Genomic DNA, 26,772 nt, shown 5'->3' with positions numbered 1-26,772 from the left:
ACGTAGTATAAACTTACACACCACACCACACCACACCACACACCACTCACACGCTCACTCACTCAACGCTCACTCACTCACACTCAAAAACACCACACGCAGGCACTCTTCCAGTCTGAGGCGCCCGTCGCCCTACGGTCCATACCCAGCTATCAGGAACCATACTCACACACACCTCGTTACTCTTCCTGCCTTCCTGCCCTGCCTACCTAGACATCTATCCATGGTCCTTCGGCCCCATGAGCCCATGGTAACCTTTCGATTTACTTAGTCGTGTGCAACTAGTAATTGAGTCGCCCCAGTCTTTTCCGTCTGGCGCAAGCCTCAAAGATCCATACATATACATCATTCACTCGTCTCTCGCCAAGTTCCGAGCTGAGTGCGGCATCGCTAATCTGTCTACGAAGTACACACACTCTCTCTTCCTCCGGGTCTTCTATATTACACAAAAGGAGCTGGACCTCTTTTGATTTCCTCTCCGACCATCGCTCCTTTTACCATCACTGAACAATACTTAGTCGTCAACGGACCACCACCCCCGGATCCTACGCGGTAGCTACCAACAATACACCACGATCTTTTACTTCAGAGTACTCCGGTACACAGCCTGCTCATCGGTCCGCCGTGGCTGCTTCCATCTGCTTTCAGACATCCTGCTCTTGCCTTTTTACACCAGAAGCCTGCGTCCAACACTCCTTCCCCGTCAACTTCAATAGTACGACTAGTCCTCGCGATTTGTCGTCACAATCACAATCACACTCCTTGAAAAACATCCAATCCTTGGTCGGGTACGTCGAAAACTCCAACCCAATATACCAACATCTTTGCTGCATCCACATAAGACGGTCAAGCATCATCTGGATCTGGACCAGCACTGTGCCTAACCCTCGTGCCTCAACTGACTCAGGCCTTTAGGCGCGAATCTCCCCAACGTCTGTTCGGCTGGATTCGACCATAGCTGCCTTACAAACTCTCGTGCAAATAGCTACCTACTTTTATCCCTTGTACTTGACATTGGCTCACCTTTCCATCTCGTCTCGTTTCCCTGCCTCTCTTTCCACGAAAATTCATTGCTCAGAGTTGGAAGCGAGCACCAACATCATGCCTGGGAACGACGAGGTGCTTTCCAGAGAACCAATGTGGATGTCACCGCCAACATCAGAACCACGTAAACGACCAGCCCCGATTTACGCGGATATCGCTTACACGACCGGCGGCGAGATGAACTCGGTTCCTGCTTGGAGCGGCATGCACCTACAACAAGTCACCGATGCATCGACTTTGCGGTCATCACCTATTTCTCAGGAGATGCTTCCTCTGGCCGTGTCGGGCCATGGTGAGTCTCCTGACAGTTCGCCTGCCACTAATTCCAAGCCCGAGTCCTAACCAAATCTCCCAGATGGATGGAATCACCCATCATGCGGAGAAATGCTTGACTTCCAGGGTCTGGACGGTGAAGGAGGTATCGGCCAAGCATACACCACCGATGACGCCGTGCCCATAATCGACTTGCGATATTCAACCCAGTCCCAAGAAGCGGCAAGCCTGAGTATGGAAGGGGAAATTAGGCATAGGAGGCTGTCAAACTCCTCATTGACGATTTCAACATCCGAACACATGTCTGACATTCCATCGTCGTATGACGACTATCCTGCTGGCTTGTCGGAAGCTCCCTCCTACACCTCGGATTACCTGTCGACTGCTTCAAATCGAACTTCGCTCATGTCTTCCATACAATTGTCGCCAGTAGCTTCACCACGGACCACTCCTCAGAGCCGGCCTGAGCAGGTCAGAGCCCAGAGTCGAGGCAGAGCCTCGCCATCTCCGAGACCAAGTGTGCGGTCTGCACCATACACCCTCGAGGCATCGAAGAGCCAGCGGTGGTCTACCGGATCATATGCGCTGACAACAGAACACCGGCACTCTCCCATGATATTTCAAGGTACCCACGACGGATACGCCACAGACCAACGCATGTCACCCCATGGCTACCCATCATTAATACCGACACAGCCGTTCCACGCAGGTGGCATTCAGGGCCCCCCTCCCCATCACCACCAGCCTTTTGTCCTGTCTGGACAGCCAATGTTTCAAAGGCCTGGCATGACGTCTCCGGCTCACCTGCCACCGCAAAGCATGTTCGAGCAACCCCCACCACTGCCATCACACGGCATCTTCAAGATGCTCCAGAGCAACGGAGATCCCCATACGCTCCATGGTCACTACACGGACCTTGCCGATCCTCCTGATCTGTTTGGTCCACTGTCAGAGGAGCAAATCCCACCTCCCGAAGAAGATATGAATCACTCGGACCCCAACATGATTCCCTATGAGCAAGAACTGCGCTTCAATGGCGACTTGTACACCCCTAGGTGGGTTCGGGGCCATGGGAACAAGCGCGAGGGCTGGTGTGGTATTTGCAAGCCAGGCAGATGGCTGGTTCTCAAGAACTCGGCTTTCTGGTACGACAAGTCCTTCACCCACGGCATTAGTGCCGCCACAGGCCATGCATTTGAGGAGCCTCTGGACACGAGACGGATGGATGGAAACCCAGATGTTTGGGAAGGCTTGTGTCCATCGTGCAATGCCTGGGTCCCGTTGGTCAGTAGCAAAAAGAAGGGCACAACATGGTTTCGACACGCCTACAAGGTGAGTTTGTTGTCAACACTGCCGGGGACAAGACTGTACAACTGCTGACTACATTTTGGTACAGTGCCATAGCCATCAGAAGATCAAGGATGTGCCCAAGAGACGCCGAGACACGGGTAACAACAGAAAACTGGCTGCTCAAACGCCGAAAGCCAAGCAAGATACAACGGCACAACAACCCATGACTCCACAGTCCGTTACGACACCAGTCTCATGCCTCAACACACCGTCTTCCGTGCCGCCGCCGCCGCCGCTCATACCCCAAGTTCATCTTCAAGCATTGCATCATTAGCAACAAATGCCGTCACAAACCGGAGGCACCTTCCCAGCTTCAGGACCCGACTCTATGTGTCGCGAACATGGACCTCCACACATGTCGAAGCTGCCTTTGACAGCAACTGCGGGAAACAGCATCTAACCCACCATCTCGAGGCTGCCTCCATTCGACATGACCTTGTGTTATCAAGTGCTCTTTGCTTGCCTCTCTTTTCCTTCCGCTTTACCTTCCGAGCTCACCATACCGTTTATTAGAGTCACCCTGCCGATTTTGAATGCATGTTTAACTGATGAAGTTCAAGGAGAGCATGAAGTCACGATACCTTATCATAAGCCACTCCCAAAACACATGACTGGGGCGCTTGTTTCTTGTTTCTTGTTTTTTATTTAAGAGAAATCCTCGATGATATTTTGGAATTGGTATGGAACTTATACAGCAGCCTAGGTGGGGTGAGGGACTTTCTGCACTGATATCGGAGTGAACTTGGCAGAGGGAATACACTGTTTTTGTTTTTCTTGGGTCAGGGCACAGAAAAATTGCCGTTGTGATTTTGGTTGTATCCATTGTTTTACCGTGATTCTGCGTTTCTCTACATTGATGTATATCCTTTCTTGGTTGCTGTGTCCTTCTGTTCGGTATTTTCACACATTGTACCTGTGTCTACAATGGAAGTTGTTGTGTTGGCCCTCGTTCATGTGGGCATACAGTCTCGTGCTTGGTCACAGGGCAATGAGAAAATCGAAGCTTGTCTTTGGCAAATCCGCGTTGTTTTCATTTCATTCTACTTTTTGCCCCCGCGAGCCACCGGTCAGGAATGTCTGCAGTTTGGTCGAGGAAGCTGGGCTTCCCGAGAAGTACTTTTCCTTTTGTGTTGGTCCTGCAATGGCGGCATGATGGCATGTTCTATTCTGTTTCTCGTTGGCACCAGTCATCGTGCTGCATGTCGCCTTGTCGGTATCTCGAAATGCGGAGGAGCCAACGAGAATTTCTGAGTCCACAGCTAGGCGAGGCAGTATAGCAGTATTTCGTGTAGAGATTACCGAGGCATACGTCGGCCCAATTCGAAATCGAAAAAATGCCCTTTTTGAAACTGAAACGGTACTGTTCAGATAACCTAGCTTGCGCCTTGGTCACTCCGCTACCTGGTGGTTTCTTGTGAGGCGAACTTACGAATCCTGATTTTGGTTGCACAGCGTACACAGTGGATGGTGGTTCAGGAGATCGTTCTAGGGTTGACTCGAGCCCTGGCGTGATGCAGTCGCATTTGCGACAGGGCAAGCATGCGTGGCTTGGAGTGCCTCGTCTGAGCGCCTGACGAACGTTTAGCTCGTGGTTCTGGTCCCGAGCTAATGCTTGCGGTGAGACCATGTATGTGTGTGCCCGACTATTGGCACCTGGAGACGTGTACGGCGTGCGCCGTACATGTGTATGAATATACAATAATAACTTCTCCGACAAAGTTTCGGAACCATGTCGTCGTTTGATTCCCAATTCTCGGGCATCTTCGTTGATTCCAGGCTCCTGGATTGCGCGGGGCGCCTGCTGCTTCTGTCGGTTTCGAGTTTGAAGTGTTCGGCGGCGTGTTTTGGCGCCGATGAGTTTTACAATCTGCGTCATACATCAGTGTCATGTTTTGTCCACGATTGTGGGCATCTTTTATATCATTAGGTCGCATGTAGCTTGACATGAATTCCAAGGAGATGAGAACCTTGTCGTTGCTACTCGTCGCGTCCCATTGAGACGGGAGTTTCGGACCGTGTTGCAAAGCTGACACGAGAGAGTTCATGAGACGGGCTGGAATCCAGACCATTTACTATTGCACAGCAAAATGGCTCCTCATCAAACGCTGCCAAGAACTCCGTCGCCACGTCAAATCATGGGACTTCTAGAACCGCTTCCCGGAAGGGGCCGACTCGTCCATCAAGACCCTGGCGCCTGCCGTGTTTCATGTTCCAAGTTCGTGCGATGCTGTGTTTATGATGAAACACGAGCCAATCGTTTCTGCTGAATCTCCCTCGATGCGACCGATGAGAAAAGCCCGTGAGCCTCATCAAACTGATAAGCCCAAGCGACATGCGCCGCAGCCACTGCCACAGACCTAGACGCTTCGTGACGAAGCCGAGAACCAGCAGCGCGCAGAGCAACAGCGGTACTTTTGTGCCCGGACCACGGGGCAGGATGAAGTTTTGCTGAGGGGAAAACATAATCATAGCCATTGCCATGTGCCCTGCCAGGTCAAGTTTGCTATTTCTTTCCTCCGGAACTAACGCTTGTCCCGTGTTTGATATTGGCAGTTTGCGTCCTCGCCCCGTCCGCCGACGACGACAGGTTGCCTCACAAAGTCCGCCGGCTTGTATCAAGACGAGATATTTCTCAGTCCTTTCGGCGCTGCAGGTCCGCACATGATCATCCTGGTTAGGGTGACTTATGCTAACTGGTCCAAGTGTCGCTCGATGCGTGGCTGCTGATGCTTGCTGGGATAGCAAGGTGGGCCGAAATATCGAAGTCATGTCCCAAGGTGGGATTAATGAGCTGATCGCCATTGGTAACCAAAAAATCGGCTTCAAAGCGAAAATTACATCCCGCGAAAAATCTGGCGCACCAGGTCAGCCCAGGGACAGGATTTTTGATGCAGAATTACCCGGCCTCGGCGTCTTCAGCCCGACGGCGAGCCAACAGATGACGAGATTATCTGGGACATCGACGGAAGCCCCAACATTCATTGGCGCCGAAACTTATTGCTCGCATTCGCATCCTTCAAGCTGAGACATGTGCGATGCGGATGTCTCTATCAACACCCCGTACGGACGGAGCACGTAGTCCAGAGATGAACCCCGCCCCCAACCAAAATCTTGTTCATGTTAGCACACGAAGCTCATGGATAACTGGTAGTCCGGGCTGGCACATGACCGCAACAGATGGACTGTGTACTGTTGGTCTGTGGCCAGTACCGCGCCGACCATTCACCTGGCAGAAATCCGCTTGCCTAGCTGCCCAGTTCAAATGCTGATGTGGCGGCATGGAGAACGGAGAACATGAGCGTCACGTCGAGATCTCGAGTCGACACGAGGGATGGTGGCTTGTGCTGACTTCCCTGTTTGCCTGTTCAAGCAAAAGCCCGTCCAAAATGAATGGATCCGCCATCCCCACGATTGATGGATTGATGATGCACCATTACCCACAAGGCGGCAACGCGATGCGATTTTCTGGTTACGAGAAATCAGGAATCAAGATTAGCATGTTATGCTCCCGAAGAAACGGCCAATCCACGTGGAAATCCGTCGTCCCCTTCTTCTTGCGGCTTCAGAAGACACATGACGGAGTAGACCTTTGATACTTGCATTCAATGCCCTGAGCGGTCGTCCATAAACTGACTCGACGTCTGCAAGTCGGCTGAATCGGCATTGCGATCGCCTTGTTCACCGGCGCAGAACACAGGTGTGGATTCCACGGGCACCATTTCCATGCACGGATCAGGGGACTTTGCACTCCTTAGATGGAGGATGACCTGTGTCTTCGTGTCGGGTGCCTTGGTCAGACGAATTTAGTTTATCGTTATGCATGACAAACCAATGCCGTTTTGGCCCTTCATGCGCTCTTCATCGAAATCTCTCAATGGCGGAAAAGTACAGGGACAATCTAGAGGGGAGGCTTGGGAATGCCATTCCACCTTCCAACATAGTCATTGAGCAGCAAATCGTACGGAGTACAGTTGCTAAGAAGAGTAGACATGGTATCACAAGCAAGCACTCAACCTTGGAAAAGTGATAAAGACCGCCAAGACACTCACCAAGAACATTCTTCCAAGTTGCTAAGGTACAGACATACCAATAAGAGCTGTCGTTATCGTGCCTAGATGATAGACAGCGAAGCAAACAGTGGTTAGAGGAATGTGAAAAGAAATCCGTTTGAAAGCTGGGTTGAATCCGCATCCGCAGTTCTCTGGCGGAGAGAAAAGGACACACTCGAACCGCACCTGCCTAAAAGTGTCGTGTGCAAAAAATGGAAGTCGCGACATGCGCGACTGCCCATTTTGAGTCATAGTCCTCCAACATCTACTTTTCGCCTCTACGATCAAAGGGAAAGGAGGAAGTTGCTCCTCCTCTCGAGGACCCGGTTGAACTCTGATGGTGATTCATTCGTTGTCAAATGTTACGGAGTGCCGAGAGCCCAAACAAGTGGTCGCCCGCGGAGCATTTTGAACAAGACCTCACTCAGTCTTTGTGGGTGCAGAGCGTGATGGAACGAGTCCTTCCACAGGGAGACAAACATCGAGACCTCGGCGGTGCAGAGACTGCTGGCTTACGGAGAGGCACCGGCAGACAAAACAAAGGAAGAGAAGAGGGAATCTCCCCATCCCTGCAGGCCCTGGTGGAACGCCGTGCCTTGTGCTTTGGTGAGTCTCCGCCCGTCTCTTGAGCAACTCAAAAAGAGGTGAGGAGCTGATTGTCTCTCCGTGGAATTTGCTGCAGAAGGGAGGGCTAGCGAGGTCTTGACAGAATCCCATATGGAACCACGATTGGGCCGACGGTCCAGTCAGCTTTTGTCAGCTCAGTCAAAAGGCCAGACAAGACCCAAATGATGGTCCAGAGACAAACGTCAAGGACGATGCCAAATGCATGGCCGCAGATCCAGTCGCCTAATAAAAGCACCTGCAAGGACAGCAAACGAGAGCACATTGGCACGGCGCATCGATCATGCATCAGAACCCACAGTTTCGTCTCCGCTTGGCTCAGGCTCAGGCTCGGGAACGACATGTTCTTAATCACCTTGGTCCTGAGCTGAGCTGCGAGGGCCTGTCGCCGGGCCAGGCACGCAAAAGTTTAACGCCAGGTCCGCAGCACAATAAACGGGGCCGTGTCATTGACGGATGGGACATGGGACAACACAAGGCCCTTCTTAATACAGGCGACATCGACTGTTGGACTTCACACAGTATTAGTATGGGGAAGGACGGCCTGTTACTGTTTCGAATGATTGCTAGCGGATCGTGAAGACTGGAGTTCTTTAAGTCGTTGCAGCGACCCGCCCCAGGCTCACCCGGCGCATCCAGAGACTAAACACCAGTCACATCCAGTCAGCCGAGTCAATCCAATCCAACTCAGGCCGTTCTGATACCCCTGCTCCACCCTTGGTTGCCCGCTGGTTGTCGTCGCCAAAATTTTGTCCGAGTTGAGCATCAACCACGGAATTATTACGCTTTCCCGCGTAGGCGTACACTCCCTGCCACCGCCAGTGACCCAGCATCGCCAACCGATAACATGCTATGTGGCTAGCTTGCCATTCCCCAGTCGGCGCCAGCAAATCTGGTTCCTTTCGTCCTCCTCTTTCCCCTCTCCCTCCCTCCTCCATCGTATCGTCACTCTCCGTCATGGTCAACCCTATCAACCATCATATCACCCGTTTTGCTTGACAAACCTTCCCTGCGAACTAATCTATAAACATCCAACGGTAAACATCACTGCCGACCTTGTCTCCCTTCTATGTGGCGAACAGCGGGGTCACGCTTGTTGGCTAGACTTTTTCTAGTGGTCAAGGTAAGCTCCATCCCCCCCCTCTCCCTTGACTCCAGGAGTAATAGTAATAATGCTCGTGCTTTCTCGGTATTCTAGTTTGCTCGTTCTCTTCATGATTAATTTCGTCCTCATTCTTCCATCTCTTGTCTTTCTCACCTGCTCCGGAGCCCTCCCCTCCGCAGCTTACCAGCATAACCGCCCTCGACAACATACCAGCGACCATACTTTGCCGCTTCTCCTGTCACCTTGTGCATCCAAGTGCACCCAACCTACATATTGGCCTGCCAAACTACGCCCGTGTCATTGGATATTCGCAAACACCTGGTACATGACCTGCCAGAACCACAGCCTCGGCTCTAGCCAACCATTCTTACCTTGGATGAATATTTTTGGGCGCTAAAATTATTGCAATTCCACGGTTTGCTATGAGCGAGGATCATCTGGCCGCCAGGTACGTCTACCCGCACAGGGCGCTCCCCACTTTCTACCACCGAACTATTCATCCACGACCACATTGGAGCTGACCTGATGCCGTTTCTCAGTAGCTTTGGAGATCCAAACGCTCAGCCGCCCACACCGAAGCAAACGCCGCCATCTGCCGTATTTTCTAGTCCGATTTTTGAAACGCCAAAACGTCACCGGAGCTCCTTCACCGAAACCACTGGGTTAACTCCTCGGTTTGCTGAAGAATATTCCGTCTTCAACGCAACCCCGGGCAACCTGCGAGGAACTCAAGGCCCCTTTCCGGACTTTTTCCCCATCACATCCGTAAGCTCTTCGGCGGGACATAAGCGATTGCTGTCTGCTGAGGCGTTTGCCGTCGAAATCGCAGCGCATGTGAACCTCCTGTCGCCGAATCCAAACGTCGCCCTGCCGCCAGTTGCTCCCGCCCACCGATTACCGTCCTCTCCGAACCCGTCCGTGGCAGAAAAAGCTTCTTCGACCGCAGGCTTTAAGCCTCAGCCAAACCCCAACCTGTCCAAGACCCCTACTTCGTCCAAGAAAACTCAACGAGGTACTATTGCCAAAGAACCAACTCAGGTCATATCGCCGCCACCCACGGCACGGAAAGGAGAGCGTCGGCTCGATCCGAAGCTCAACATGCAAAATGACCAAAACTTCAGTCGCCCGGACTTCCATGATCTGTCGCCGCAGGAAATGGCGGCATTACTAGGTAGTGCCAACGACATGTTCGGTTACCCGATGTCTACGCCAGCCACAACGCATTCCAACTTTTGGGACCCAACCGTGATGAATATGGACTTGGACTTAGCCACAACAGGAGTCAATATGTTCCAACCGCCTACACCCTCCTCTCATCGCCATGCGGGCTCGTTTGATTGGAATAGCGAGGTTCAACTTTTCCAGGATCCCGACTTGCCGCCATGTTCAAATCAAGAAAATGTCCAGCCTGTCAGGGGAGAGAGTTCGCTGGCTCCCAAGCCAGCGGCATCCGACATTGTGTGCACTAGTGCCCAAGATCCATCCTTGTGTGTGTCGTTTTCGCCTATGATGGACGAAGCGTTTACCATGATTAATACCGGAGATGCCGTTGACCCTGGTCTTCTGTTCACTCGCCCGCAAAGTGCATCCATAGACGCCGGCTTGAGCACTACGGAACAACCCAGAATAGCGGAGACAGCGATTCAATCAGGGAAGACACAGGTTGGCAACGGACGCAGACCCGCTATCGTGAAGGACAAAACGAATGCTACCAAGGGTCCTGACCGGCAAACTGCAAGCTCTCCTGCAAAAGCATTGGGCAGACCTGGGCCTGGGCGGAGTGTTAGCGAAAACCGAGGGAGAAAAGCAGCTCGAAGAGGTTCACTTCCAATGCTGGCTCCCGCGGCAAGGCCAGCCCCCGACCTCGGGTTCAGAGGTAGCAAGTCAACTGGTCGTCTGCCAGGGAGAATATCGCCATTCAGGACACAGCAGAGGTTGTCGAGCCTTGCATCCATCCCAGAGATGTGCCCACAAGCGCGACATCTCACCTCTGTCCGGTTGTCGGTCAATAAACACGGGCGAGCGACCATCCAGACCATGCTAGGCCGCGGGAGCACGTCAATGACCAAAAGCCAAAGTTCTCAGGATTTGTCAACACATCGAAGCTGGTCATCAACTGAAGATGACTCCGACACAGACGACGAGCCTATCATCATTCCCAGTCGCAATAACTCCTTCAATGCGTCATTTGCCCTGCCTGATCCCCGCAAGCCGGTAGGTTCACTATTCTCGTCGGGGCGAAGCGTCGGCGACAGAAGCAACAGCAACTCAGCCAACGAGGGGGAGAGCGAAGCAGAAACGGTCGTCAATGAGAGAGCCGGCAAGTACGGGGACGCGGCTAGCGAATTGCGAAAGGTTGTTGAGGATCGACAAAACCGCTCCCTCCGGCTGGCGGGCGCAACATCATTGCGACGCTCGTTGAATACCAGTATTCAGAACTTCCCCGGAGGAATCATTTCGCCCACGAGTCTGACCGAATCAAGCTACGGACCGGATAGCTACAACGTCCGATGCGTATGCAATAATAGCAAGGCAGACGAGAGCAACGGCTTCTTGGTTGAATGGTAAGTTCACGTATCGCCCACGGAATTCGCATGTCATTGTAATCTCCTAACGCCGAGTGCCCATCAGCGAATCATGCGAAATGTGGCTTCATGGAAAGTGCATCAACATCAGCCGCCGTACTATGCCGACAGTATACATTTGCGGTTTTTGTGCAAACACGCCCAACGTGGCGGAACGAAGAAGACGGGATAATGCATTGGGAATCGGGACGAGTGTGTCTCCTCTGGCGAACAAGTCCTTTAGGTCGTTTCGGTGACTAGGAAAACAGCATGGCATTTCAAGGGGTTCAAGGGGTTTTCTTCCCTTCTTTTTATTTCTTTTCATGGCGAAGATTCCTTCCGAGTGTTGGAGATGAGATGAGTCAAGTTTCCTTGTCAAGGCGGGCGGCGTTGCAGGAACACCGGCCAGAAAAGACATGTTAATTACACCTGGGATGGGTAGCGGAGCAAGTTGTTAGTGTGGATGCAAAGTAGTTGTATATACGACACACACCCCAGGAACAGAGGGTCGAGGTCGAGGATGCAAGAGGCTAGAATTTCAAAGCATGGGACATGCGATGTTGCACTCACTGCCGTCACGGTTGTGAGTTGTCGCGGGGACAGCAGAGTAGTGAGTGATCTTGGCTGTCTGGAGTGCGCACACAGACAGCGAGATGTGGCGCGTACTTGTCGGCCGTCGCCGAGGCAGTCGTCCGCTGCTTGGCTGGCAGGCAATTTTTACTCCTCGAGGCTTTGCGAGCCGCATCCCATCTTCTCATCCACTCGCCACGCCCGCGATGCTGGGCCTCGTCGCCCGACAGCACCGCCCACAGTCGGCCGCTTGGCTTGGCCCGGGGTTTCAGACCAGGGGACCAACCGCCCTGCCAAGCCCGCCAGACCTGCAGGCCACACACATGTACGTATTCCCGTGCTCTGTACGGAGTAACTACGTTACGGAGTACAAATCTCCTCGGCGCCACGTTGCTCCATCCCGCATCCACACGAGTACACTGGCAAACTTCAAAGCTACAGACAGACAGGCAGGCACACACGCACGCGGCCCACGCGCAATAATAGGGAAAACCACTCACTTATGCCCAAGCTAAGTAGTAAAGAGCAGGAAAAGAAGAAAAAAACCAAAAAAAAAAAAAAAAAAAAAAAAGGGAAGACAGAAAGACAGAGTCGCGCAGCAGCGGGTGCGGGGGGTTACCATTACCAGCCAAGACAAATCAGACCATCCCGACCAAGCCGAGTGTTTTTGCAAAACAGGGTTATAATTTTTGCTCCGGTCCGCCAGTCCTTTTAAACGAAAAAAAGACAAACCCCATGAGAGGATCCTTTTTTTTTTTTAATCAAAACCCCTCACCAAGCACCAAAGGTCAAGTTCTTTCTCGTCACTTTGTTCCTCTTTTTTTTCTTTCTTTTTTTTTAAAAAAAAAAAAAAAAAAAAAGGTTGTCAGTGGCAACAGCTGTCCCTTTCTCTCTCATTTTTTTTTCCTTTTGCTTCTACGTTCCTCCCTCTCCATCTTCCCAGCCAACTGTCCATACACACACATTTACTATTTCTGGGGATTGAGGAGCATCTCTCTTGAGGCTTCCCCTTTGAGTAGGTTGCCTTGCTGAAGATACTTTTCAAGGGCTCCCCCGGAGCGTTAGGTACGTCTTAAAAGCGAGACATACGGAAAGCCATAGTGGGGGTATCTCAACACATGTACAATGTCAAAAACACCCTAGTCCGGGGGAGCCACTGTGCGCCGGTGACGAGGCGCTTATTTGCCGCCGAGGCTGGGGAAGGCGGACTCGTCCTTGGTGTTGATGGGAGCAGGCCCAGCACCACCACGTCCGCCGCGGAAGCTGGCTCCTCGCCCACGGTCGCCGCCGCCGCCGCGCTCACCACCGCGTCCACCGCGTCCGCGGCCGCCGCGGCCGCCCCCTCGGGTGCGTTCGGGCTCAACGAAGCGAGGGTCAAAGTCGACGGTCTGCTTGACCTTGCGCTCGCGCTCGCGCTGCTTCTTGCCGTGGCTGCCCGAGATGAAGTCTTCGTCCTCGGCCTTCTCGAGGGCCTTGGCGCCGGCCCACTTCTTGTCGGGCTTGCTACCCTCATTGGCCTCGCGGACCTTGAAGCCGCCATCAATGTTGAGCTTCTTCTCGGCCTGCTGGGCGAGATAGTCGGCGTAAGAAACACTCTTGTCCTCGGGCTCGGCGGCCTCTTCCCCAGCGGCGTCCTCGGCGAGTGCTTCCTTCTTCTCAGACTGAGCAATGGCCTCACCAGCCTGCTCATCCTTCAGTTCGGCGTCGCCTTCATTGGCACCCCAAGACTGGGCTGCCTGCTTCTCGGAGCCACTGCAACGTCCCCAGTTAGCGTTTTTTTACACGGACATCAATGTCAAGTAGATGAAAACATGCGACATACGAGTGGACGGCGCTGCGGGAGGGGTGGCGGTCGTCGTTATCACGAGGGCGACGAGAGCCGCGGCCTAAATCGGATGATGAAAACATCAGCACCCAGGTTTTAGATAAACAAGTAGTTTGACCGAAAGCGCGCCCCGAGGCAGTCCGCCAAGGGTCCGTGGTGATATTTCAAACGAGGCCACACTTACCACCACGGAGACGAGCTCCGTAGCCACCACGGGGACCATCTCTAGGGGCCTCGTCAGTGGGCCGGGCGTGGTTTCTGTCGCTGCCGGCGCCGCGGTCACGGAAAGCTATACGACACAGTGATTTAGCCTCGTCATGTTTCGCCATGCGGCGGTTGCCAAAACAAACACTTGGGCAGCCGTGAATGCCACTTACCACCCTCGTTTCCGCGGGGACCTCCGCGGCGGTTGCCAGTGCCGCGAGTGGGAGCAGCGGGAGCTTGGGGCTCCGCGTTGCGCTTGGTGGTACGGGCCGTGGCCTTGTCGACGGTCTTGACAGGGACAATGGGCTTGTGCTCGCCAGAGTCGTCGTTGCCTATTGATTCGATGGGGTATTAGTGCGGTGTCAAAAGGACGCGCAAGGACGGGCGTGGTTTCGGCAGTAGGTGATGCGGCCGGTGAAAGGACGTCAAGGTGCACAAGGAAGGGCGGGCGAGCCGGCTCATACCAAGGAAGGCGAAACGGTTCTGTAGAGCAAACAAGACAAAAAACCAAACGTTAGCAACGGCTTCAAGCAAGGAAGAACAGTTCAAAGCGACGGGACAGCCAGGGCGACAGCCGAGATGGCAGGATGCAGAGGAGCTGCGTGGCCGAGACGGAGGTGGCCGGCGACACGTATAGCCAAAGGCGTCTTCAATGAGGGAGAGTCGGCGATGGGGGATGAAGACAACGGGCGACGCCAGTATGAAGCTGGCGGCGACGGCGACGGCGAGGAGAATGACGAGGAGGACGGCGAGGAGGATGGCAGGGAGGAGGGCGAGGCGAGGGCGAGGGCGAGGACGAGGACGAGTGTCGAGGACGAAACAAGGCCATTTTCATACCTGAGAAGCGACCTGGGACATCTTGATGGCCTCGGGCGAGTCGGCTACTTTGCAATTGTCGGTGTCGGCGGTCGGGTGCTGCTTGTGGAGGAAGGGGGAGGTGCTTAAGAGAGCATGACCTCGGAGAGGAACAAGGGCGCAAAAAGTCTCTGGCGGTGGTGGGTGTGAGGCACCGGCAAAAGAGTCTGTCAGCAGCAGTGGCCTGGGGTGGTGATGGGTGATGGGTGACGGGTGACGGGTGACGGGTGATGGGCAGTGGGAAGAGAGTAAGTACCTGATAAGTAAGTAAGTACTTGGAAGCACGTACGTACTTGCTTACTTGCCTTGTAGCACCATGTGCGTGGACCTGGGTCCCGTGTGCTTGTGCGTGTGCGCTGCACCGCCGGCGTGCCTGCGCTCAATACTCAATTCAATAGTTACTTACGGAGTACCAATCAACACAGCCTGCTGAGCTGCCCGCGGCAGGTAACTACACGCGCCCTCGACGTGCCGCAGTGCGAGTGCAAGCAAGCAAGCTGTGGCTGTGGCCCGCCTTTTCGCTTAATTCAGCAATTTTTTGTCGTGGACTTCTGTTAGGGCTCCATGCCGCCCCCCGGTAGGTAACTTCTGGTAGTGTCCATGCGCCCGTGCCATGCGACCCCACTAACACCAGTCCCAGGGCCTCTGCTCCCCATTTCTCGCACTAGTCCGTTCCGATCCCGCCCCAGGGCTGAGGCCGTCCGTCTCCCGCCAGTTAAATCGGCTTCCAAACCAACCATCAATCATCTGCTCACTGACGGAAAACTTCCAATCTCATGTCTTCTAATAATATCTCTATGCCTATTTTGACAATGCTTGCCCGTCCTGTGAGCAGTATCGGTTTGAAGTATACTTGTCCATCTTCGTCACGACGGACAGACGCAATGGCTGCAGCCATCATGTCCATCGTCCTCCTCCAGGTGCTTCTCCCATGATGCAATACGTCCTACACGGTTCTGAGTGTCTATCCAAACGACCGATTCTTTCTGGCGGCGCTGTCAAGGTCGAGCCTTCTCCCCTCGCCACAAATCCTCCAGATCGCCATGCCATGTCACCTTTTGCCTTGCCATCCTCTTCAACATATTGGTTCCGGCAGCAAGGTGTCACGCGAGGCCCTAGGCGAGATGGCGAAATTCGTGAAGTGACCCAAGTCTGTCGTCCCGAGGGGCCGCTTCGATCTGTCGGCTGAGCTTCTGCTGTTCCTATGGCGGGATGCAAGCAGCTCGCAGCTTGCATTTGGAGTGGTATGGGCTTCAAGGGATGCGGTCGAAATGAGCTTCCATTGATGGCATCATTCATGTTGATCCAGAAAACCGCACCATCGCAACCGCCTTGGCCGCGGGGAACCAGACGTTTGGAGCATGGCAGCTGGTCCTGCAGTTGATCTTCTCTCAGCCATCTACCAATCCTTTCCGAGTAGATAAATCTTACCGCCATGACTCCTGCCGCGCCGAAGCGTTCGAGACTACTAGGGCTCGTCGTCTCTGCCCAACGTCGTCTCGTCACACCCCCGTCCACAATGTCAATTCTCCTCAACCCCTTCTGGAGTACCTCGTGGTCACCGAGTCCGTCAACCTCACACTCGGCAGTGCATAAAGCACAGAGAGGGGGCTCCATCACCTCTTGTCCTCGACCGTGTCTGACGTCCTCTTCAGAGTCGCCTGGAACCCCAGACACGCCAACACAAAGGCTGCGGCTCCCATAGAGCAGACATCCGTAGCAAGCTCGATGCCAGAAACACCAGCCAAAGCTAACGCATTCTGTTCCACGAAGGATCAACTCCCCACAGACCCAGCATATTGAAAGGTTCATGATTGTAACGTAGCAACCGGTACAAGTGAGGCGAGCAGATCGGCCAAGCACATGAGGTTTTTCGGCCGAAACGCAGGAGCAGAAAGTGCAAGTAAAAATATTCGGCTCATGCTGATCTCCCATCCTGTGCTTCGGGCATCAGCGTTGCGCTCGTGGCTCGCGGCCTCTGTTGAATGGCAAAACAACCAGGTCAATCGTAATGTGTAACGATGTTGGCGACTGTAAGCAGACCGGCCGCTTCGCAAAGAGAAGCCCGAAGTTTACCTCTGAGCAGCTTGACGGGTGGGGAAACGGGCGTTGCGATGGAGATTGAATGCATTATTTATATGTCGAAGACGGCGTGCGCCAAGTGCCGGCCCTTCCATGGCCTGCTTGACAAGTCGTGGGAAGCAGACGGTCGGATGGAAGGAGCCTCCCGTGCTTGCCTCGACATCACGTCGCTTGATCAACATGACATGATTATCGCCCGGAGAATCAACAATCATCTTCACTACCTAGTAGCTGACGTCGAACAAAGTCCCCCAGGTTCATGCAATCCAATATCAACATTTTCCTAAACGCCATATCCCTCCATGCGCCACAGAATCATTCACTGCCAAGGCCAGCTTCGGTGAAGAAAGAAAAATCCAGAACGCAGCTAAGAGTTCAGACAAGTATGGTGCGGAAACCATCATCTTTGTTTCCGTTGCCAAGTATTATTGGCTACATGTGTCGAGGTCGTTTACCAAATTCAAATCCCCGGGGAAATGATCTGAAAAAGAAAAGGGTCCCCGTCTCTGTGATCTATCGACAAAACCTCTGCTGATATACAGCTTTTCCATGCATTCACCAAGAAACATCATCGATCCCAATCTTCTCGACCAAAATGCACTAAGCACGATTCTTTGGTTGGGCTAGCATATTGAGGCGGCTCATACTGAGGCCACCCACCTTTTTCGTTGGACTGGCTCCTACGGCAGCGCGAATCGGAGTTTTTCCGGAAGTTTGATTGTTTCCTGCCTTGGCAGGGGTTCGAGTGAATCGATGGCTCTTGGTCCTGGTAGTCCTTGCGGAATTGCCTTGTACAAGTCTGGGTGCAAGAAGAGCCTGCCCTTCTGGCACGTTTACATTCTTTCGCTTCTTGGCTGCTCGCTCAATGTCGGAGTCATCTTCATCCGCAGTAGCTCGGTGGCGTTTCTTATTCTGCATTCCATGCGCCGTTCCAGATAACATCTTAGCGACAGTCGGGGCCGTATTTTCCTTGTTAGGGTGAGAACTGGGAGAGGGCGGTGGCGGGAAGCTGCCGGGCATCTTGCTAGGAACGGCTGTGGCACTAACATGCCGAACACTAGATTGGCCAGGAGACGCGCCGAAACCCGCTGACGAGGCATCACCAAACTTGATTGTGTGGTCACTTCGAAATGTAAAAGTCCCTGCCATTGAGGGAGAACCAGAAACGGCTCGGTGTGATTGAGAGCCCATGAGATGCTTCAGAGGCGAGAGATCGGGATACAGAGAGTTGCTAGGAGTCGGCTCTGTCAAAACTTCGTCGAGAGCCGAATAGGGCGTTTCGATGGTTTTCAAGGCCGGCCGAAGTTTCAGGTTGCCAACTCTCTGTGGCGAGGGCGAGTTTTGAGCATTCACGGCAGTTACGACTTCAGGAGTGAAGGTAACCTTCTTCGTCAATTTACGACGAGGCGTAGTCAGTGGGATTGGAGGGAGCTCCTTATTCACTCTCGGCGGAGCTGGTGTCCGCGAAATTTGAGGCTGAGGTATAGCCGTCAATTTCTCCTCCGAGTTCCCTTTGACTCCTCGAAGGAGGGATTTCACCTTGCTGAAGCTCTGGGGGCTGATGATGCGACGCTTCATTTCCCAGGCCTTGGACAGAGGCAGATTTAGACTGCTCCCTGAAGCAGATATGGTCGAGCTATGAAGGCTCGACTTCGATGGCGACCGGAGCAAGGAGATGGTCGGTTTCGTCGCGCCTTTTGCGCTGATTGGCGACGGAGCTGCGGCGGCCTGTTTTGGGGTGGCAAGTCGAGAAAAGACGGAACTGGGGTTTGCTGGCGAAATACGCCCTGACCCAGTAAGAGCAGCAGCAGCAGCAGCAGCATCATCGTGGCGTTTCCTGACCCTCTTTGCTGCAGGTGCACTGTACTCTCGAGCAACAATGGAGCTCTTTCCGGAGATTGCATTCTCGTTGCGCCGCTTTGAGTCTGCGGGGTCGTCGTTATCTAGGTTGGCAGCAGACGACTTGCGCTTCAAGTTAGGCTTGGGTAGTGGATTCTGCGTCTCCTCGGTGTCTGCCATGGCAGGGGATCTCTGAGTAGCAGCACTCCTCTGTGAAGCTGCAGCGCCTTCTAGGTTTGCCTTGGAAGAGGTCCGTTTCAATGACTGAACAGGAGTAAACCGTCCCTCTTGAGCCCTCCATGCAGAGGCATGACCTTCAATCGAATCCATCTTCTTGAACTCGGCCATATGTGCGGCACTATATCGCCCAACCTTGCCTTTTGGCTTGGCAAAGGGTCTGCCACCACCGTTCACACCGCTCTCGGCCTCTCTCGACGCAATGAGTTCGGCCTTGATCTTGGCGGCCTGGTCGCGTATCTCGCTCAGCATACGCTGAGCCTCACTGCTCAATTCCGTGTCTGCAGATGCGCGAGCAGCTCGGAAAGAAAACTTCGAGCAAGGACCGCGATTGATTTTGCTTGGGGTTCCATCCTGGCCACCAGGGGTGGATGTTTCCTTGGGGATGTCGGAGAAACCCAGCCTGAGAGCAGATGAGGGATCGCCAGTGCTGAGGTGATATTTGCTGGGATGCATTTCGCTGCGAGGGGGCTTCAGAGCCGACGACGCGGGCGTGCTCGGTTCCGGCAGAGGTGATTCCATCGCCGTGTCCGCATCGACTTTCCTCATCTTACTGTTGCGTGGCGTCTCTTCAGTCTCCGTGACAGGCCCTAATTCGGGTGCGGCCTTGCTCTATGGTGACGAGTGTCGTTAGATACAGCTCACCAGGGTGCGCTAGTTTGATCAAGTAGCGTTGACAAAGGACCATGGAGTCGTACCTTGACAGAGCTGGCCAACCTGGCCGAACGGCGACGAGGAGGTGACATGATTAGGCTGTTGGGGTGCAAAACCGTACCTGTATCAATGTACGTGATGGAGGGAAGCCTGCGAGGCAAGCCGCAGAGTGGACCGGGGGGGAGCCAAGAAGAGGAGCGTCTTGAGGACCGTATGTAAAATGTAAGTTATGATGTCAAGTGTCGAGTGGATAAAGAGCGATCACCCAGGTTTGTTGATGTTCCGGGGGATAGTTTGTTTACTTTGGATGGTCCGAGCGCCATCCAGCTAGCGCGACCGTTGCGAGAACAGTGCGTGTACAGTTTATTTTGAGTGTCTAAACTGTACCATTCCTGTGTCTGATTACCTAATGCGGGCTACAATGGACCTAACCTAAGTGCGGTTTCTATCGCGCACCCAAGGCCGGGCGAACGTTCCGAAAACCGTACCTTTGGCCTTCCGGAAAGCCGAGCATCGTGCTTCCAACAACGGCTTGTCGGGTCCGCGTCGTCCCATCTGCGGGGATGCCGTTCAATTGCCGTCATCGGCTATGACAGGAGGCATTGAACGGATCCATCCACTGACCTCGTACGAAGGACGTGACTCGGTGGCGTGTTTCGAAGCCAAGGGGGGACGACTACCTCTGACAATCTATCCATGCAGGGGGCATGCCTGGAGATGTGTCGCTGACCGGTGTTGTGACTTATTACGACTTTGTCAGCATTGCAGGAGTAGTGGTCTGGAAGAATTCTAGAAACCCATTGTGGAGCAATACTGCCAACTTGCAACGATGTGTTGGGCTGCAAAACATCTCAGCGGCGAACACGGCATGTTGGCAACGGCGAGTACCTTTCACGGGGATGCTATAACGCGGTGGTGTTTCCTGGGCTTACGCGACTCTGTAGCGCATCACCGTAGTCTGGACTCTAATAAGCGACACATTTTCCCTTTCCGAGTATATTCCATGTCATACCAGCTATCATGACAACGGGGTGTCACGTTGAACGCGCCAATCCTACTCGTCGGGGCACAATGAGTTTGTGAAGGGCGAAGGGTACTATGACTTGAAGGGCCGCCGCTGGTGAAGTTTATTCTTCAAGAGTTGATGGCTCCGTCATGGCCATGAAGATGCGCTGCGCACTCCTCAAATGGTCCGTCGCTAGCTGAAGTTGGTCAATGTCGTGACCGTCATGTTCAACAGACAGGTTGCTTGCTGCTGCCTGGCAAAATGAAGAGGGCTAACTCGCCGACGATTCGTCAATTCTTGACTGGTGTGCATGGAGTGGGCCGAGAAACCTGGCAGAACATACTATGTACCTTGATGAGTCCGACCCGCGTTCATCTAGTGTTCCAAACAGCGATCGTCACAGTAGTCTCTGGGGTCTGTGAGAGAGGAAGCAATACATACTCGAAGCAAAGCGAGAGACTTCCGGTCGACGATCCGGCGATCAATGGCGTCCGCCCGTCACGTGATTGGCAGTATGCGGGGGGGGAGGTGGGGGGAAGGGCGGGGGTTTCCACCAAATCTCACGTGCTATTTGCCGTCGCTTGTCGCGTGCATACATACCAACAAGGTACTTCCAACAAAGTACGGAGTACCTCCAAGGTCCAGGTTTTCCACATTGGCCGCCTCCACGTCAGAGGCAACATGCTTTCTTTTACTTTCCTTCGTTCCTTGTCTTGTCCTTTATTTTTTTTTTCCTTGGCTGGCTGCAAAAGACCGAATAGACTCGAGACACCAATGCTGGAGATGCCGCATCCAGCGAAGAGGGGAAGGGCCAACTGGTCAGCGCGGGAACACAACATGAAGCTACCCTCAGCTTGAACATCACGCGGCCTCGCCGGGTTTTTACGGATCAACTGGTGTTTGCTGTCGATTGCAGGCGCTGTGGCATCCTTGAAAGACTTGAAAGAGGCTGGCTTGGACCGTCAACGTCCAGTCATCCCATTCGACGTTCCACATTTGAACCTGTCCAAGAGTGGCCACCTGCTTCAAGCAGCTCCTTACTTCTTGAAGGTACTTAAGTACCTACTTAGGTACCTAGGGTAGCTCGAGTATTTCATAACCTGGGCAGCCGACGTGAGTACGGACTAGTCAAGATGAAACTGTATTTTCCAACGACACACTCGCGGCCCGGGACCTCGCCCCTGCCCGGCCTGGTGGTTAGTCGGTTGTCCTGTTGCTGTTTCCCCGTTCGACGGAAGACGTGCCATGAGCCGTGAGCGCAAGTACCATGAGAGTGTCGGGTGGTACTCCGTAGTACTCCGGACCAGCAACCTTACAAGTCCCCTGACCCACGATCCTGAAGTTGGCTGTCGGAACGATTGCTGGAGGGTAGCCACCGAGATCTGATCTGTTCCTTCCAACTCTGCCTTGCAAAACGTACATCACCTGTGCGGCGTCTCCATGTTGATCGACAATCTTTTGGCAAGACATGTTAGGCATACTATATTATCGCCGCATCCGCTTCAATTTGGTATCTTATTTTGCTTCCCAAACGCCAACGGCACATTACTTAGTAACCAGTCCCAACATATTTGATACAAGTTCATTATTCTCCCACAGGAAAAACTCGACGGCGCGTCACGACGTGCATCTCAGCTTTACAGTTATTCGTATCCGGGAAGCGACGTCTATTCTGAGGTGTCCGTCAACCAAGACACGCACATAAGACAACATGGATGAAGTACAAGACGATGGAAAGCTCGGATAGGGTCGTCGAGCAGACACACGTTTTGCTGCGCCAGCTTCTCGAAATATCCTCAGCCACGACCCGCCCTCGGTTTCCCTCGAACACACATTTATTGGACGCACCTTGGCAAGACACAGCTACGATGCGGTATACAGGGCGGCTCGGGATTCTTCCTCGGACGAGACTCTACCATTCAAGAGTCCAAGTTGCTCAGGAGACTTGCCGTGAGAGCTTGAAAGCAGTCGACGGGGATGCTGTACATACTAACATGCGTGTAGGGCATTTTTCTCTTCCAACTTGGACGGTGCATTAGACGAGAAGTCTCGCACAGATACAAGCGGGCAAGTCCAAGATGCTTTGGCGCTTTTCGACACATACGGGGTCCCGCGGCCAGAAGGATTGTCTCTCAGTCGGAGAAGACAGCCCAAAGTTTCCTATGACGAGGCTTTGCAGTTGTGCCATTTCTGTGGAGAGGCGCTTTCACTTGAGCAGCAGTGTGCGAAGTGTGGGCATGACTTTTGCTACAAGTGTGCATCTGAAAGGACCGGCTTGGAGTCGAGCATGACCCAAGAATCACAAGAGTCTCCAGGTACTCAACTCCATGACGAGCTCGCTGAGCCCCCAGAAATCGATGGACCATTGGCTGGCACTCCCGAAATTAGCCCCGAAACACCAAAGCGTGGACCTGTTACAACCAACCCCTTTTATTTGGCAGACCGTTTGCCCAAAACACCTTTGTCGGCTCCGCAGATTGCGAAATCGAGCGCTCGTGCTGCTCGACGACCGAGGCGGCCCTCGGATTGTGTGCCGCGCCGGTTTAGAAACAGGTCTCCCAGTGGTTTCATCGAGGAAGTCAGCCCAAGACAGCGCGGTGTAGAAAATAACCATGGCCCCGATATTGAGGCACATAGTCTTTGTTGTTCCGCTCCTATAACAGCGACTGACATCCAGAAGGACCGACGAGGAGCTGACTTGAGTGTCAACCTCGAGAGCAAAGTCAGCGAGCTTTTTCGACATGTGGAAGACCTTCATAAGGCCCAATATCTCAGAAAGTATCTTGCCACTGCCATAGATGAACTGGATTGCGGCAGTGATGTCTCAATAAGTCCCAGGAGCAAATTTCCCGGAGACCAGCCCGGCATGGAAACCCCGACGAGTCAGTTGCGCAAATCACGTTTGCATAACTTGAGTGAAGACCCCAAACACTCTGTTGGTATCGTATGCGAAGCCCAAGCCCATCATATTGAGCAAGATGTCGTCGCAGGTAGTCTCGGACCAGAGGGAATACAAAACACGGGCTATATTGATCACCCAATATATACAATTCCGAGCTCTGGGAAGGCGGGCTCCAACACGTCGCTTTCGGGGACGGAAAAGACCAAATGCGGCGAAGCTCGCCCTCATCTAGAGCCATCATTCGACAAGCATCACTCCAGTGGCGAAGATAGCGATGGTAGCCCACAATCAACTAGACGATTCAGTGGCGGCAGGGAACCCGATGAAAACGTCGGCTCTGCTGGTGCCGATGTACTTCATCCTAATGAGACAGATCCTCGTGGCTCAGATACTTTGCCAGGTGATCAACCTGCCGCAAACCGTGTCATGCCAGACTTACCAAGCACGACCGGGTACAAGCGTCACAGGCAAAATACACAATTGTGTCCTAGACCACAAACTCCAAGCACAGGACCAGATCCTTGGCCCATTCTCAAGAGAGTTGGGCAACCGTCACGACAAAAGTTGTGCTTAACCCCGAATTCGGTCCCGTGGGCTCGACCAACACTTCGAAAAGTCCCTGCTACTCCTGGAGCTATCCGGTCGCGGAGTAATTGCTCTACACCATCCGAATGGAAAAGGAATCCAAGAAAGACCGATGAAGCAGCACATGCCTCTCCTTCCAAGACTATACCTGTTGGCACACCAGTATCGGAATGGCGAGGCAGTCTGACCAAAACTGAGAGGATCACACCAAGGACTTCCCACAGAAGTACGCTCTGTGAGTCTTGCAATCCTGCCGAATCCAAGCCATCTACAGTCAATAGTGGGACATCTGGAAGGTGTAGCCACAGGGACAGCCATTCAGGACACACGAACAAGAGCAATTCTAATGTTGAAGATCCATTTACAGAGCCGAGGCTGAGTGTTCGGGCCGTCGAGCATTCGCTCGCTTGGAAAAAGGTGCAAGAAGATATTGAGAGACGGGTCTACCAGGATGCGGATGAAGCACCTGTCTCATTTGAGGGAGCCTCAGTGTCGGTTGAAAGGGAGCAAGAGACTGAAAGCATACGTCGAGCACCTCCAGAGTCGACTCATATCTGCAATCCGCGGAGTAGGGACACGACTGAGCGAGATGAAATGGTGAGTAGCGAAACTATGCCCGGACAAGCTGGGCCAAGCAACGAGTCAGCTGAGGAAGCACCGACTGGTGTCGAGGCAAATACTGCAGACGAGTTGGGGATCGAAGGGTTGACAATAGTAGTTCACTTGAGACACAGGGATGATTTAGTAATCAGCACGGATCTCAATGGACGAGAATACAAGGGAAAGTGACGAAGAGCAGTACCCTACCCGAGAGGGACGGGAAACGGTGTGTAAGCAGATAGTCTGTTACTTGACAGGTTGCATTCATTCATTCATTCCTCGGGCTCAGGGCGCACACGTGTCAAATTCATGCCGTGATGGAGTGAATCACGATGAGGGCCACACGCGGCACTCTGCGAGCCACGGCTCTGGTGAATGACGGACTGCCAGTTGGATATCTAGGTCTCCGGCACGTAGACGGATACATACCCACCAGTTGATGCCAGTGGCTGGTTGAGCAGGAACGAGGGCGAGAGCGAGAGCGAGGACGAGGCGTACACGTCTGGTATGGACGGGGCGCGCCCCCAGCAACTCCGTCTCTGGAGTCTGTAGCACGTACACGTAACGTACGCGCAACCCACAGCCCTCCTCATCCTGTGCGCTTGCTGAGAAGAAGAAGAGGCACGCCCGCAGCAGTCTGGTCCGACGACCTGGGCGAGGGGACACGCCGTCCAGCCGACGAAGGACAGGCGGGCCGACGCACCGAACCGAACAGCGACGCCTCCCGTTTTCAACCCCGCAGCCTCAGCCGGGCCGCATACTCTGCCAGCCTGTCCACCTCCATGTCGGGGGTGAAGACGACGTGGTCCTCCAGAATCTCCAGGGGCCCGTCGAGGGCGCCGCGCCACTCGGGCGGCAGCTGCTTCGCGATGGCGCGGACCTCGCGCGGCCCGGCGTCGCCCACCCACCAGAGGCCCCGGAGCATGGCTAGCAGGGCAAAGTAGTGGGCGACGATGACGAGGGCGCGCGGCCGCTCCTCGTCGACCATGTCGACGAAGCGGGCGTGGACGAAGAGCGGGAAGACGATGAGGCGCCGGGCCACGCTGCCGGGGGGGCGGCGGTCCCGCATGGCCCTCCAGACGGCGCCGATGTAGTTGAGCGCGGAGAGGTAGGCGGCCTGGACGTCGGCGTCCCAGGGGGCCTCGGCCAGCTCGTGGGGGTGCTGGCGGCGCATGAGGTGGGCGAGGCCGCTGGCGTGCGACTCGTCGCCGTCGAGCAGGTCCGCCACCAGGTCGGCCATGCGCATGCCGAGCGAGCCGGGGTCCATGGAGGTGATGGCGGCCGACTGGCGGAAGACGGCGCCGCTGGTGCCCGTCATGCGCAGCCACGACGTGGGCGGCGTGTAGGGCTCCAGCTCGCGGTCCTGGAAGCGGACAAAGGCGTAGACGCGGAGCATGCTGGCCGCGAGGCACACGCCGTCGACGTTGGAGGCCGACAGGTGCGCGATCTCGCGGCCCAGCTCGCGCAGCGTCATGCCGAGGTAGGTGCTGCTCTGGTGGAGGGACTGCCTCTCGTCCGGGCAGCCTGGCTTCCTGGCGCGGTGGAGGGCCGCCAGGAGCAGCAGCGCGTACAGCAGCGCGTCGCACTTGAAGGCCAGCTCCGAGGCCATGTCTACCCAGAACGGGCGCGAGGCCGCGTCGACGGCGATGGACGGGCCCGTCTCCGAGAAGTACTGGTGGAGGAGGGAGAGTTCGAGCTTGCGCCGGGCCTCGGACTCGGGAGGGTCCACGACGCCCTCGGCGTCAGGGGTCTCCTTGGTGGCGGCCGAGGAGGAGGAGCCCGACGGCGGAGAAGGAGGAGGAGGGCCCGCCGGCCCGACGCGGTCGTAGAGACAGGCGAGTTGGAGGCGGGTGCAGTTTGAGCATATCGGCTTTGCTTCGTCGCACTAAAGGGGCCGCCGGTCAGTGGTGAATTCTTCTCCGCTCATGCCGGCCGGGCCGGACAGGGACTCGCCTTGACTCGGCGCGCTCTACATCGTTGGCAGCCCGTCCTTGACTTCTTGTGGAATAGCTTGGCTGGCCGCTTCTGCCCCGGCTGCACGAACCCGGGTCCATTCGCCGCAGACTCGGATCGACCACCCATCTCGGGGTGCATGCGGTGGATGATTGCGGCGAGTTGGGAGCCTGGTTGTTCTTGCTCCGTCGTTTTCTTCCCACGCGAGTGGCCAGTGACGAGCACGCAGACGTATGTGAGAATCAGGTCGGTCAATGCCGTGCCGAGTGTAGTGTTTTCCAACGAGAGCGAACGGTTCGCCGGTAAACCCGGAGTGACGGGGGGGGGACGAGCTCGTCGAAGACGTTGGCAATCTCGGAGACATGGCGAAAGTCACAATGAGTCAGCGGTATATACGGTGGTCTTCGGGATTAAAACGGGAAGGTGCGGAGTGGGAACGCCCCGCTCGGCC

General features: G+C 54.4%; 6 protein-coding genes across 6 annotated transcripts; 3 read left to right on the top strand and 3 right to left on the bottom strand.

The window, feature by feature from the left end:
* Positions 1 to 1,101: 1,101 nt before the first annotated feature.
* Positions 1,102 to 2,941, top strand: MAM_02504 (uncharacterized protein; the record flags this gene model as incomplete). The annotated part of the gene is made up of 3 exons (XM_040821303.1): positions 1,102 to 1,336; positions 1,400 to 2,649; positions 2,714 to 2,941. The coding sequence occupies 3 exons, from the start codon at positions 1,102 to 1,104 to the stop codon at positions 2,939 to 2,941; spliced, it is 1,713 nt and encodes a 570-aa protein (XP_040680717.1).
* A 5,926-nt stretch (positions 2,942 to 8,867) lies between these two features.
* On the top strand, positions 8,868 to 11,013 carry MAM_02503 (uncharacterized protein; the record flags this gene model as incomplete). Its single annotated transcript, XM_040821302.1, has 2 exons — positions 8,868 to 8,893; positions 8,985 to 11,013. 2 exons carry the CDS (start codon positions 8,868 to 8,870, stop codon positions 11,011 to 11,013), a joined length of 2,055 nt encoding a protein of 684 aa, XP_040680716.1.
* A 1,744-nt stretch (positions 11,014 to 12,757) lies between these two features.
* Positions 12,758 to 14,466, bottom strand: MAM_02502 (elicitor protein; the record flags this gene model as incomplete). Its single annotated transcript, XM_040821301.1, has 6 exons — positions 12,758 to 13,331; positions 13,402 to 13,465; positions 13,589 to 13,693; positions 13,782 to 13,940; positions 14,073 to 14,091; positions 14,446 to 14,466. The coding sequence occupies 6 exons, from the start codon at positions 14,464 to 14,466 to the stop codon at positions 12,758 to 12,760; spliced, it is 942 nt and encodes a 313-aa protein (XP_040680715.1).
* Positions 14,467 to 17,145: 2,679 nt separating this feature from the next.
* On the bottom strand, positions 17,146 to 19,367 carry MAM_02501 (uncharacterized protein; the record flags this gene model as incomplete). Its single annotated transcript, XM_040821300.1, has 2 exons — positions 17,146 to 19,233; positions 19,320 to 19,367. The coding sequence occupies 2 exons, from the start codon at positions 19,365 to 19,367 to the stop codon at positions 17,146 to 17,148; spliced, it is 2,136 nt and encodes a 711-aa protein (XP_040680714.1).
* Positions 19,368 to 22,568: 3,201 nt separating this feature from the next.
* On the top strand, positions 22,569 to 24,557 carry MAM_02500 (uncharacterized protein; the record flags this gene model as incomplete). Its single annotated transcript, XM_040821299.1, has 1 exon — positions 22,569 to 24,557. The coding sequence occupies one exon, from the start codon at positions 22,569 to 22,571 to the stop codon at positions 24,555 to 24,557; it is 1,989 nt and encodes a 662-aa protein (XP_040680713.1).
* A 541-nt stretch (positions 24,558 to 25,098) lies between these two features.
* On the bottom strand, positions 25,099 to 26,450 carry MAM_02499 (C6 finger domain-containing protein; the record flags this gene model as incomplete). The annotated part of the gene is made up of 2 exons (XM_040821298.1): positions 25,099 to 26,253; positions 26,328 to 26,450. The coding sequence occupies 2 exons, from the start codon at positions 26,448 to 26,450 to the stop codon at positions 25,099 to 25,101; spliced, it is 1,278 nt and encodes a 425-aa protein (XP_040680712.1).
* Between the last annotated feature and the right edge of the window lie 322 nt (positions 26,451 to 26,772).

The sequence above is a fragment of the Metarhizium album genome, assembly GCF_000804445.1.
Source record: "Metarhizium album ARSEF 1941 chromosome Unknown scaffold_4, whole genome shotgun sequence".
Taxonomy (NCBI): domain Eukaryota; kingdom Fungi; phylum Ascomycota; class Sordariomycetes; order Hypocreales; family Clavicipitaceae; genus Metarhizium; species Metarhizium album.
The sequence above is the reverse complement of the archived record's forward strand: the minus strand, read 5'-3'. Positions and strand labels throughout refer to the sequence as shown.